The sequence below is a fragment of the Apostichopus japonicus genome, chromosome 15 (assembly GCF_037975245.1).
Source record: "Apostichopus japonicus isolate 1M-3 chromosome 15, ASM3797524v1, whole genome shotgun sequence".
Classification (NCBI taxonomy): Eukaryota; Metazoa; Echinodermata; class Holothuroidea; order Aspidochirotida; family Stichopodidae; genus Apostichopus; species Apostichopus japonicus.
This window is the reverse complement of record NC_092575.1, coordinates 3,575,165-3,589,164: the sequence shown is the minus strand read 5'-3', so window position 1 is coordinate 3,589,164 and position 14,000 is coordinate 3,575,165. Positions and strand designations below refer to the sequence as shown.

The following is a 14,000-nucleotide window of genomic DNA, read 5'->3' as shown; positions in this document are numbered from 1 at the left end:
ATTATAACGTTCATTTTCTGTAATGGAGATCAATTTTGCAATTGTTGAATCTAACATATTGAATCTCTCAACATAGACACTAGTAATGGCATTTGGTTTCATTTTCAAAATAATAATAACATTCTTTCTTGAAAATATGAAAAAAAAAAGGAGATATTAACAAATTTCAGATCCTACTGGCATCATGCAAATGACATCGCAGATTTACAAAATTTGAAATTCCAGACAGATTGTGTTTTTTTTAAAACTAGTTTATCTCCCGATCAGAGCGAAATTTTTCTAAGCTGTTTTTTTTGTGTGTGCATGGGTTGGGGCAGGGGGAGAGTGGTTCCTTCACAAAGAATTCTGTCATATAAGCCAAAGTTGTAGGTTGGGTTTTTTGTTTGCTTAAGGTAATAATTATAACTGACAATTAACATCCGCCATGCTATCAATCAAACGCTGGTTTAGCGATTCTTAATGGTTAAGATTGTACATTAAACATAACTTACGAATATTATCTTCATAAATGTCTGTTTCCCGAACATTTATTCACGAACAACATATTTAACTGAGAAATCCCACACGTTGAGGCAGACGACCCTTTTGGTAATGTTTGCTATAAGCATTTCGTGCATATTTACATATTTTTATTGTCATGAATATGGCAAATTATTTTTACTCAGACGCTTCTTGTCATGTGCAAACATTTCGAAATGAGGTTGTGTAAACATCCATCAGACGCTATTCATGTGCCAAACAGAAATTGTATAAAATATTTCAGTTTTAGTCATTATTATATTATTACTAGCATGCTTTTCGGACGGCGGGGAGGGGGGGGGGTTGGGAAGTAAGGAAGGAAGGGATTAGTCAGAATAATTAAAATTACTAGATTGTCTTTTTCGGCAGGAAGAGAGGAGACTGTGTAAATTGGAGCGTAGGCGGAAGCTTTTGCAATTCGCATAACGACGTCTCTGTATAGTGTTATGGTGTGAGAGAGAAAATTGTAAAGGACTTGAGGAAACTTCTTACTTTTTACGTTTCTTCGGCCATAAAATGAATGTCTTTTACATCCGTATATATTTACTGAAGAAGACGAAGTAGAAAACCTCCCACATACATAGTGTACTTAACAATATAAGTCTTTGGAAACTCGTAATTTCGTGTGTTCTGTTATAACAGTAAGAGATTTTTGTTTTTCGTATTCCTTATTCTGTGAAAGTTGACTCTTAATTGCAGCTAAAGATTTGGTATATGAAAGAGTTCATACCTTGGTTTATACGCACAAAGAAATACACCTATACCTTATAACATAATATGAAGTATACATTGTAAGACAAGTCAGGGTAAGAATTCCTCGTTAAGTTGGATTTCAGTTTTAACTATTAATAATAATAAAGTAAGAACTAATACAACAAAAGTGAACGGATCATTCTTGTCATCTTTTTATGCTTTCTACGAGTACCGTTTTCACCCCACCACTCCCCTTCCATTGACCAGGCACGTAGCCACGGGGGTGCCCTCCCCCACCCCCAAGAAATACAAACCGAAAAATGGAATACAAATGTAGAGAAAATAGATGGAAAAGGATGCATCATTTGGCATCTGTGCCCCCTGAGATTAACCACAATTTGTTAGCCCCATCCCCGTGGTCCCTTCCTCCAGGACGGAGATCCTCCTGCGTTGACGTGCTCCCCCCCCCCCCAAGCCGGTTACTCTGGCTACGGGCCTGCCATTTATTCAGACTATTTCAACCATATCTAGTAACATGGGACTAATTCCACGGCAAGTATACGTATCATCGACAGCCCACTCTTTCCCCGCGGGTGCCATAATAGGATTAATACATGATAAATACCGCATCTCACCGTGGGCAAGAACGTTTAGGCAGCAGCGTTTAGGCAGAAATGGTTGACCATTGTTCGATTTTCTAGCATATTTGTAGGGGAATTCTGATATTTTCATTTAACAATTTCAACGAAGAGGACAATTATACGAAATAAATGATATCAAACGATTATTCGACGTATATACGACCTTTTCATCGGTTTATAAAAGAACAATGAAAAACAATTGATATTCAAAGAACAATGGAAAACAATTGATCATTCAAAAGAACAATGGAAAGACAGGACAATTCTGCATTATTCTTGCGATTTTATTGCACTCCAATTCAATCATTAGGACAAAGACATATTAAAAGGCAATACTTTGATCCGAGTCACGTGACCCAACGTAAGGAAAAAAAATAGCTTGGTGAATATTCGGGAGATTAAAATAGTCAACAGATATATTCCAATTCTTAATACATCTATCAACTCTAAGCTTGAAATTCTGGAAGCAATACTAATACTGGGATGTGTGACAACCACATGAGATGCCAGTCCAATGTTCAAGCTGCCAGGAGGGGCAAAAAGGTTGGCTTATCAGATCCTTCGACCTGTCCGAAATATAAGATACTCTAATTAAAATGATAAATTGCAGCTGTTTTAATTGGGCTTTTATTAAGAAAAAAAAGGACTGTTTACCTATGGGAGGTAATGTTGTTTTTTTCAATTTACATTTGGTTACATACCCTACCCAGGGGGCGGGGGGTACCATGTCCCTAGTAATCTTGCTACGACCCTGTACCAATTGGCCTTAAGGATTCAACACCCATCTCCGCCTTTGTTTCTCAGCTCGATCAAACAGTGGCAGTTCGTGTTGCAAAATAAATTATTAATATGTGGTCTCATCTCTCTCCCCCCACCCCCTCCTTCCCCAAACCTACCATAGTTTAATTAAATATATTAAAAAGGAAAAGAAAAATTTATATCTACAATGTCTCACCATTCCACATTTCTACATAGTTTGCTATGAACCGATAGTTTGAATAAACATGTTAACTGAAACAGTTAAAATCTCTATACAAATGTCTTGCTTACAAATTTTAAAGGACAGTGCCCTTTTTGATTTTTGCCCCCCCCCCACCCCACCCTACAATACCAAATTACTCAATCTGACTCTGCCCCTGAATTTCATTCCATATATTCTGCTCCAAACCATATCAAAGAAAGGTTTTAAAGAAAGACATTGTAAGGTGACTAGGTCAGAAACCTCCATGAATCAATTTCCAACACTCTATAGACAACTGACTTTGATCTGATTAGCAAACATTTATATTCATACAAGATGTAAATAACTTATTTTCAAAATGAAGATAAATTTATCTTAAGTACAGCATAACAATGATATGCAAATATGTTTAACATTTTGTTTTTTTGTACACATACAATAGCATTTCATGAGGAGAGTGGAGAGGAGAGAGAAAAGGGGAGAAAAAATGGTTGTGGAAATGTGAACATTTCCTCTGAACGTTAAAATTATGTCCTGTGAAGGAACATCAAATTTTCTCTATACAATTTAAATTTTTCTATGGGTTACTAACTCTTCAAGGAAAAATATTTAAAAAATAACAATATATTAATAAAATTAATAATGGTATAACATATAGTGCCTAAAAGTTGGACCTATTATATTTGTGCATTGCTACTAAAAAAAATAGCAAAATAGCAGGATGAAATGTAAATCTCATTTATGAACATGCAACTGCTATTTTAACCTTGAACAAAGGAATATATTGCCTATACTTAAAAGAAATTATAAACATTAATGAAGTTAGGCAACAAATTACATTTTGCACTGGAATGTATGATGAAATGTTACACTATTTTTGTGCACACATGTTTTACAATAAATGTCCTACTAAGTATGTTACATACATAGAAATTGAATTGAAATCATAAAGTTTAGCTTTTTAATAATCGATTAAAATAACTGAATCATGATACAATAATACACCATGAAAAATAATCTTTCAGTGATAAAAACAAAAAAACGCATTTCTGCATGAAAACCATAAAACCACTTTATGGGGATCTCATGCAGTGAATGTGTGGTCTTGGGATAACTTTTTCTACACTAATCATTTTGCTCTACCCCTAGTTTCCCTCGCCCCCCACCCCCTCCCCTCCCCCTACACCAGGCCTTCATCCGCAATAAGATGGGTGATCATGACTGCTTATGCAAATCGATTCTCACCTTTTAGCTACATTCACATTACTAACTTTTCTGCAGATCATGAGATTGGGGTGGAAGGGGGCGGGGGGAGTGAAGGTAAGAAAAGGGGGACAAAAATTAATGAAAATATTTTGAGCAAAAAAATATGTCTCATTTTTGATGATAATTTAATTATATAGTATATAAAGAGCATGTTGATCACTATGTACGCTCAACAACTCGACTGAAATATGAAGAATTATTTGAAGGAAAAAATTAAAAACATTTTAACAGTCATCTAGCAAATCCAGTCAAATGTTACGTCCTTTTAACTACATTTATGATGGAATGTTGTAAAGTGGAGCTTAGTTTGTGGGTAGGTTGGGGAAGGGTAGAAGGAGGGGGTTAGGCTAGAAGGGGGGATAGAAAGCTGGATGTTCAGCATGTCATATTACTCTGTTACAAAAAAAAAAAGGTAATAAGTTATTGGAGGAAATGGTTGCAAGGATAATAGACGGCGTTAGATGGGCGTTAGGCAACAATATTAATTTCATATGACGTGTTCAGCAACTGTATACGGCAACTTAATACCCCTGATTCTGATGAAAGAAAATTAAAGAGGGCTCGTACAGATTTAAATACCTGATGTTCCATTAATACAGGAAACTTTGCCCAAATCTTCTTCAGATGTCATTACTAAGAAAATTTGAAAAAGGAATTTGCTTTTGAACAGCTCTGGAGTTCTTTCTTTGTTTTTAAGAATCATGAGGAAATTATGACATAATGTGATCTTTCGGTGACCTAATGATAGAATTTCTCTTTAAGAATTTTCACGCGCAATGAAGTTCAACCTACAGTTGAATTTTTATTACGTACCCCCCCTTTAGATTCATTCCAACAATGGGTGAAGCAATATGCCAGCATGTACCACTTTGGTGACCAGTGTTTTCTTCGTTGACGGTGACCGTTCGGTATCGATATCTGATCTAGTGGTCTCTCAAAATTACGATGTAACTCGATCATAAAATCTGTTTGTTTTGATGGTAGATTTGTATACCATCAAAGTCAAGGCTTGATTAGTCTCATTTCATACACAGGACAAAATGACAATGGATACAAGGAAAGCAATAAAATAGTTTTAAGCTGGAAGGATTGCAAACGATTTACAAAAAACAAGGAACAATGCTCAGATGTCAAATTGCTTGATTTATGCCAATAAATATATATCTTGCCTATACAGAAGAACCTTCTTAGAAAAATCTATTGTTCTAAAAGACAAAGGGTCATTGTTTGGCTCTGGAGCCGAGTTTTCTCTGTTTTGTGCTTACAGAAGCCTAAAAATCAAATAGTCGTCTGTTTTATCTAATTTTGAATTCTCGAGCTACTCATTGTTAAGTTGGATGGTAGTTGCTAGCTAGGGTTGTGGGCTAAAGTTTCTAAATATTTCAAACACTTGTGATAACCTAATGTGGCTAGTTGATGTTACACTCCGTAAGAACGATAACAAACTTAACTTTTCTTCCCATCATTCTTTCACACCATGTATTAAACTTGTTCTTCTTTTCCTTGCAGAGCTATGAAATACTTCACTTCTCTTGAAAATGACTTAAAAGGAATATTCTGGTGGAAGATTTGGATACATTGTCCTCAATCATAGTTCTTATTTTTCTCTTTCTAACCATGTGGAAATTGTCCCCATTCGACGTTTTCTTCTTGTAGAAATCTGGTTTTCAAATTCAACAGTTTCTCATCAAAAGCAGTTTGTTCGAGCGCATCAATTTGATGAATGACGTAGTGCTTGCAGATAGGCAAAACTAGCGGCTTGAAGTTAGCACTCCCATTTCCGCAGCAAATACACTCTCGCGTGTACACGCACAGGTGATTGCCTATTATGTATTATGTATACATCGCGAACGTACGTATACAGCCTACCATGCCCAGTTGGAACGAACATAGCGTTGTACGTAATACACTCTAACCACAGTTCATAAACCGTTCTTCAAAATCGCTGAACTAAAATTCACAGATCAACTTTACAGTGAAAGGAAGCTTGAAAAGATGAAACTTGGCGGAATCGATGTCAGAGCAGAATGTAGTACCGAGAAGCTTAGGCTTCGCAGAACTGTCCGATTGTAAACGTAAGAGTAGCCTATACATGCGAACATTCTTCGCGTTGGAGCTGGATAGCGCGATGTATTAACAACGAAGAGTCTGGTATTCAAACTTATCTTCTGTTACACAAAAATCACAAAATAATTGATGCACTACATATGACAGCTTAACAATTTTTTTAAAACATATCTAATTTATTAGAAATTTCCCAAAAATTAAAGGAAGAAATTAATCTGTATTCAAATACGTTTTTTGTTGTGATTACTGTAGGAATTGTACAGCGTGTGGGTTATGTCGCAAACTGCATTTGCGCAGATGACGTCACGTTCTCTACTGTTCAAAGTATATTTGAAATATCCATCATAAACGATGAAAAAATTGTTTCTCTGTCAATCGCAACATTAGCGTTCTCATATTTTGAAACATGTCTGGAAATTATTAATTGTTTTTAAGGTAACTTCCAAGGGATACCAGACAATTCTTTTAATTTAGCCCAGATTTATATGCAAAGCAGGATAAGCTTTACTTTATTCTCTTTCTAAGAAAATGTATTAATAACTTTAATTTTTTTTTTATTGCTGAACATTTTGTTCCGAAACAAGATTGAAAACTTTCATCATATCATGAATTGTACTTGTTCTCTCCTACCGTTCTGTTGTTTTTACAGAGAAACTCAATCTAAACATAAAACTTTATAAAAAAAAAAAAAAATACCAAACTTTCCAAGCATAAAGAAAAGATTCTGTAAATTTTTTAAACAGAGACAAAATGAAGGAATGTGTGCATCTCTTGTGTAATTCTGAAAGGGTATTCACCTCTCAAAAAAAAAAAAAGAAGAAGATTAATCAATAATTTACACTATGTTTGTGGTCATTATACAAACTGTGGACTTCATAGTACTTCAATGCACCCTCCCCTTCATGCTGAGGTGTGTTTGGTCTTCTATACATAGCTTCACATGATATCCTTGTCATGTGACCTGTCATGTGATCAGCAAGGAATCTCATTCTGGTACAGCTGAATAAGATCGTAAAGCCGGGTCCTGGTAAGAAGAGAAGAAAACATTAGATTATTTTACAATTGGCAAATAAACTACTATATTATATAAAAGATCCAATCATGATCTATTACAGGGATGCACACTAAACCAAATACAGATAGAACATGTTGAACAATCTCCATATGTTCATTCTCTCTTCTGTTTATTCTCCACTGCACACCCCAAATACAACCCCATTTTGCTGCGCACCCACAACACACCTATCTCACTGAAGCCGCAATACACCCACCTCAGTACACACCCCCAATACACCCATCTCACTGCACACCCCCAATACAACCATCTCACTGCACACCCCCAATACACCCATCTCACTGCACACCCCCAGTACACCCATCTCACTGCACAGCCCCAGTACACCCATGTCACTGCACACCCCCAATAAACCCATCACACTGCACACCCCCAGTACACCCATCTCACTGTGTACCCCCAATACACCCATCTCACTGCACTCCTCCAATACACCCATCCCACTCCCCACCCCCAATACACCAACCTCAGTGCACACCCCCAATACACCCAACTCACTACACACCCCCAATACAACCATCTCACTGTGCACCCCCAATACACCCATCTCACTGCACACCCCTAATGCACCCATCTCACTGCACACCCCCAACACACCCATCTCACTGTGCACCCCCAATACACCCATCTCACTGCACACCCCCAATACACCCATCTCACTGCACACCCCCAATACAACCATATCACTGCACACCCCCAATACACCCATATCACTGCACACCCCAATACACCCAGCCCACTGTACACCCCAATACACCCATCTCACTGCACACCCCAGTACACCCATCTCACTGTGTACCCCCAATACACCCATCTCACTGCACTCCTCCAATACACCCATCCCACTCCCCACCCCCAATATACCAACCTCAGTGCACACCCCCAATACACCCATCTCACTACACACCCCCAGTACACCCATCTCACTGTGCACCCCCAATACACCCATCTCACTGCACACCCAATACACCCATCTCACTGCACACCCCCAATACACCCATCTCACTGTGCACCCCCAATACACCCATCTCACTGCACACCCAATACACCCATCTCACTGCACACCCCCAATACACCCATCTCACTCCACACTCCAATACACCCATCTCACTGCACACCCCCAATACACCCATCTCACTGTGCACCCCCAATACACCCATCTCACTGCACACCCCCAATACACCCATCTCACTGCACACCCCCAATACACCCATCTCACTACACACCCCCAATACACCCATCTCACTGCACACCCCCATACACCCATCTCACTGCACACCCCCAATACACCCATCTCACTACACACCCCCAATACACCCATCTCACTGCACACCCCCATACACCCATCTCACTGCACACCCCCAATACACCCATCTCACTGCACACCCCCAATACACCCATCTCACTGCACACCCCCAATACACACATCTCACTACACACCCCCAATACACCCATCTCACTGCACACCCCCAATACACCCATCTCACTGCACACCCCCAATACACCCATCTCACTGCACACCCCCATACACCCATCTCACTGCACACCCCCAATACACCCATCTCACTGCACACCCCCAATACACCCATCTCACTGCACACCCCCAATACACCCATCTCACTGCACACCCCCAATACACCCATCTCACTGCACACCCCCAGTACACCCATCTCACTGCACACCCCCATACACCCATCTCACTGCACACCCCCATACACCCATCTCACTGCACACCCCCAATACACCCATCTCACTGCACACCCCCAATACACCCATCTCACTGCACTCCCCCAATACACCCATCTCATTGCACACCCCCAATACAACCATATCACTGCACACCCCCAATACACCCATATCACTGCACACCCCAATACACCCAGCCCACTGTACACCCCAATACACCCATCTCACTGCACACCCCAATACACCCATCTCACTGTCCATTGTTCCATCAAAATTCATCTGTTCAATGTTCCAATTATCTTCTTTGTCCCATCTGTATATATATCTTTAAATTATGTTTTCCCTCTGTTTTTTTCAATTTAGTCTACCTCCGAAGAAGATCTTGCTATGATCAAAACCCATCAGGCTTTTTACCTTTCTCCATTGAATTACTTTTATAACTCAGGCCTTTTTTTAGCAGTAGATGAGCAGTTTGGTTTACTGTTCGTTCCTCTCTCTGTTTATTAACAATCTTCTCAAATTGTTTAGTCTACCTATAAATCTACCGAAAAGTCTGATTTTTTTTCCCTTTGTATCGTCAATTTCCATATCCTCGATAAGACACTCACCTGACGTTACGGAACGAGTGTTCGATGGAGCTCTTCATGAACTGGGCTGCCTCCCGTTCGCTCTTGTTGGGGCAGAATCGATCTCTGCGGGTAAACGGACAAGACATGATCATAAATTAAAGCCAGACGACGGAGCCCTTGTTTCTAAAATGATTGTCTGGCTCTCTCTAGACAATGGTAAACTTGACCGGGAATTTTAATGCTGGATAAATAATGGAATGGTGACTCACAGACATTTGTGACAACGAGATGCACAGACAGACTGATATTTGCTCTTTTTCTTATCATGACAGGCAAAGAAAAAGGAGAAAATCCATTTGGAAATGTAAAAGGCGCTTGTGGGGGTTCTCTGCAGTGGCACTAATTTAGCAAGGTCTTTGTTCTTGTCGTATGTGTTGTTGTATGTTGTTGTTATATGTTGTTGTTATATGTTGTTGTATATGTTGTTTAAATTTTGTTGTATATGTTGTTTATATGTTGTTGTTTATATGTTGTTGTATATGTTGTTTATATGTTGTTGTATATGTTCTTCTTATATATTGCTGTATATGTTGTTCTTATATGTTGTTGTACTTGTTGTTGTATCATTTGTTCTCAAATAATTAGCTTTGTGGATAAATTTTAGGATACAGACACACAGTCAGCTGGTTTCATATGCTTTTCTTTGCTTAAATAACAGAAGGTATTTAACCCGTATTTAGAACAGAGCGCACTCTCTCTTACAACTTCCAATCACAAATTTCCCTCCCTTCACCAACTTCCCAGTAGTGTATGAGGAGATCCAGGGAGACAGTAACATCTGTCATCAGCAGGGGCTCTTCCCCGCTACTTCTATGCAAGCGGAGCCGTGTATCCCAAATCTCCTACAAAATTGTGTAAGTTATAGCCTTACACGGTTTGTTAGTTTTTCGTTGTGACAATTCCTCATCCACCCAAAGAGGCGACAACTCCCCTTCTGTTTAGTTTATTACAGAAGGGGAAAATAGTGGGAGTGATCGGGTCGAATGGGTAGAAGGGTGGTCAGGGGGGGGGGGAAATAAAATTTCTTAGTTAACTTGAGAAACAGAATTAAAAGAAAGAGAAAGACAAATATTAACAAAATAAGATTCATATCTACCTCAATAATTTGACAGGTTGGTCTCTAAAGCAGGGTAGTCCTGTGTCCAACATGAGAGACACAAGGGCGATGATCTCCTCCTGGTAGGGTCTAACAAAGAGAACAAAAAATACAAAAACAATAGCAGTAGGTTCTGTGTGAGCTTTTGCTTGTGGGGGGAGGTAAGGAGGGAGGAGGTAGTTTAAGGAGGGTTTAGTAGGGGGTAAAGGAGGAAACAAATGTAACATATTAATTGAAATGGAAAACAAAAAAACTTAAACAATGAGTACAAAAAGTAAACAATGAGGAAGAAACCAAAAAAGGAAGAGAGACATATGATCATTAGAATTAAAGGGTGTGAAGACTCGCGCACAAAGAAACGTCTCATGCCGGTAATCTGACCTAGTTTCGAATGAGGTGTAGCAGAAGTGTTAGACACCACAATCGATCCCAGAAAATAAACACACAGCTTGCTACCGTTGGTAATTAGACACTAGTGTACAGTCAATACATACAGCTATGGTCAATACCCACAACAAAGCGTACATAGCAGGGATGGATATCTCAGGTCCAGATAAAAGATAACAAGGTATCACGTTTCATTACTGTCTGCATTTTGTAGCGACAAGAAGAAAACTTCACTTGCAAGCAACGGAAAGTTAACTTTTTCACAGGGCGGCACGCGGTTTGGGGCGAGTCTTCAATGCATTTAAGGAGGGTTTAGTAGGGGGTAAGGAGGAAACAAATGTAACATATTTATTGAAATGAAAAAAAAAACAAAAAAAACTCAGTAACAATGAGTAAAAAAAGTAAACAATGAGGAAGAAACCAAACAGGAAGACAGACATATGATCATTAGAATTATTGCCAATATTTGCAGTTTGAATCCAAGCTTTACTCGCAGAGTCGGTTTGAGGTATTAACCTTCGACTTTCTGTAGACTTACAGTCAAATGTGACCTAACAGTGTAAAACCTTTGTACTGCATACAATGATGCCCCAAAAAGACTTCTCTCCTTTCCACGATAGCTTCAATCTTAAAAGTCCCTTTTCAGATGCAAAAATTTACACATAAAACAGCAACGACCAAAAAATCGGCAAGATCTCTCGTCACTTCAAAGCGATTCGAGAGACAAAAAATGAGATGAAGCAAAATTTTCTCAAACTATTTATTGACTTCTTTTCCTTACCTGACAGCCAAATAAGCCCTAACACAGTTTTCCATGAACCATTTGAAGGGTCTAGCATCCATCTTTCCTCCCATAATCATGACCATCTCTGCGGTCAGTTTAATGTCCGGCTCAAAGCCAAGGTTACCACCGGGAGAGCTCTCCAACATGAAGCCAAAATCTGGTCAAGTATAAAGGAAGGAAGGACCATTGATTTGAAAATTCGACTTCATTTTAAGACTTTTCTGCTGATGTTCTGTTTTAACCTACAAGATTGTTGTAATTCAAGGGCTAAAACAATATGAATACAAAAATTGAGAAGCAAAAATCAAGAAACAAACAGAAATAAACTGAAAAATGAGAGGAACTTGTTGGAAGTATCTTATCGATGAAATTAAGCAATGAGTCACTCGCTCACTTTTGCTGCAATGATGTCGGATTATATCCCTCACGCTTTGAGAAGGTATGTTACACTTCAAATCTCTGACTCAGTCTTTAGCCTACCACACTATTCATAATGGATATACCAAGCCTAGTATGTGTATAATGATTGTAACAGAAGTTGTCACGGTCATTAATTACTGATATAACAGAGGATACCTACTAACTGTATCTATTTTGCGAGAAGAAACACCCCACAGCATTTGAAGCAAGCCTTAATTGTCTTAGTTGCACTAGTGGATAGGCTAAACTAACTAAACTAACAGAATCGTTTACAGTAACTTTGCGATGACAATCGAACAAACGTTGTTTTCAAGGTCAAAGGTATTATTAATCTCTTTGATTCTGCTATGTACTTTTAGTGTAATCCTTCATTTACATAATTTCACCATTTACCTTGATCTGATTCCGTCAGAATGAGACAGTTTTATACTTTGAAAAAGGTCTTGAATTCAAAGCAGTCGAGGCAAGGAAAAACACCCCAAACTTCGCGCATATGCATTAAATTTTACTGTATAATTCCTCTATTTCTAATATTTCTATATTCCTAACATGGGTGAGATGATTTGTCAAAGTGCTGTTTAGGAATACAAAAATTGAAGCATCCTTCTTTCACTTTTCAAGTTTTAGAAGTTTTCTTTAAAGCTGTGTTGATTAAAACTGAGTTAGAAAAAATAAAAAACCAGGTTACAATTTTTACACTGACAGCAGCTACAGTGTCAATCACTGCAGCTATATACATACACCACAGTATGAGAAGTTAGGGTTGGGGGGCGGGGAGGGGTACATGAAGTTACCATACACCACCAGAATATTATAAATATTAATATGGAAATGAAACCACCACTGGCCGAGTGAAAAAATATCATGAACTTTTCAATGGAAACCGCTTAGTTTCCCTTTTCCATCTCCAGAATCTTGCTTTGAGAGATGTACTCACCGATATGTACAATGTGACCGTCTTGGTCCAGCAATATATTGCCGTTGTGCCTGTCTTTTATCTGCAGTAACAGCCCCAGGACGCTGTAGGCTGCCATACTCTGAATGAAGTTACTTCTTGCCTGTATATGATAGGAGCCCAATAAAAAGAATATTTTATTAATGGTTTAATAGGGATAAAAGCTGCATTTGGTTTAGTTTTGGCTGTATAAACAGTTGTGTCTTTTGAACAAAATCCATTTTATATCCATGAATAGTTGCATATACTTCAATTTAAAAAAAAAGTCAACTCTTACAGTTTTAACTATGTATCTTCTCCATGGTCTGCTTGCATATTTTTTGGTGAGTATATTTGCACAAACCTCCCATATATAATATTATTTTACAATTTATCTCACATTACTAAATTTAGCTGGAAACCAATAAACTTCTATTGAAGCAAACAGATTGAGTAACTGAGATATCTGCATATATAATTACATGGTACAATAACATAAATTACGATGTGAATCGGCTGTGCATCTTTACCTTCTGAAACGTGTGTGTATTTTCGTCTCCATACTTGGTCAGAAAGTATTCGTACATCCCCGTGTCGGTCTGGCGTCCGAGCTGGTCACGTGACTTGCTGTTCGGAACACACTGTATAATTCCGCACTGGTCGCAAGAGAAGGGGCAAAGATAAACATTTTCATTAGATAAACCGAGAAGTGAGAGTGATGAGAAAGACGTCTCGGGGGAATAATTAATCGAACGGTGTCGAACGAATGTTTGTGTCTGTCGTCTGAGATCAATCAGAGCGGGGCACACTACTTATTGGTTTTAGACCTTGATACTGTGACT

At 38.6% G+C, this 14,000-nt stretch overlaps 1 protein-coding gene across 1 annotated transcript in view; it reads right to left on the bottom strand.

The window, feature by feature from the left end:
- Positions 1 to 4,547: 4,547 nt before the first annotated feature.
- Positions 4,548 to 14,000, bottom strand: part of LOC139980495 (phosphatidylinositol 4-kinase alpha-like) — a 40,324-nt gene continuing 30,871 nt past the window's right edge. The window contains exons 34-39 of the mRNA XM_071992148.1: positions 13,689 to 13,814; positions 13,162 to 13,282; positions 11,802 to 11,961; positions 10,634 to 10,723; positions 9,517 to 9,600; positions 4,548 to 7,171 (exon numbers count right to left, since the gene is read on the bottom strand). Of these exons, the coding sequence (XP_071848249.1) occupies positions 7,120 to 7,171; positions 9,517 to 9,600; positions 10,634 to 10,723; positions 11,802 to 11,961; positions 13,162 to 13,282; positions 13,689 to 13,814 (633 nt within the window). The 3' untranslated portion in view covers positions 4,548 to 7,119. The remainder of the gene's footprint in view (positions 7,172 to 9,516; positions 9,601 to 10,633; positions 10,724 to 11,801; positions 11,962 to 13,161; positions 13,283 to 13,688; positions 13,815 to 14,000) is intronic.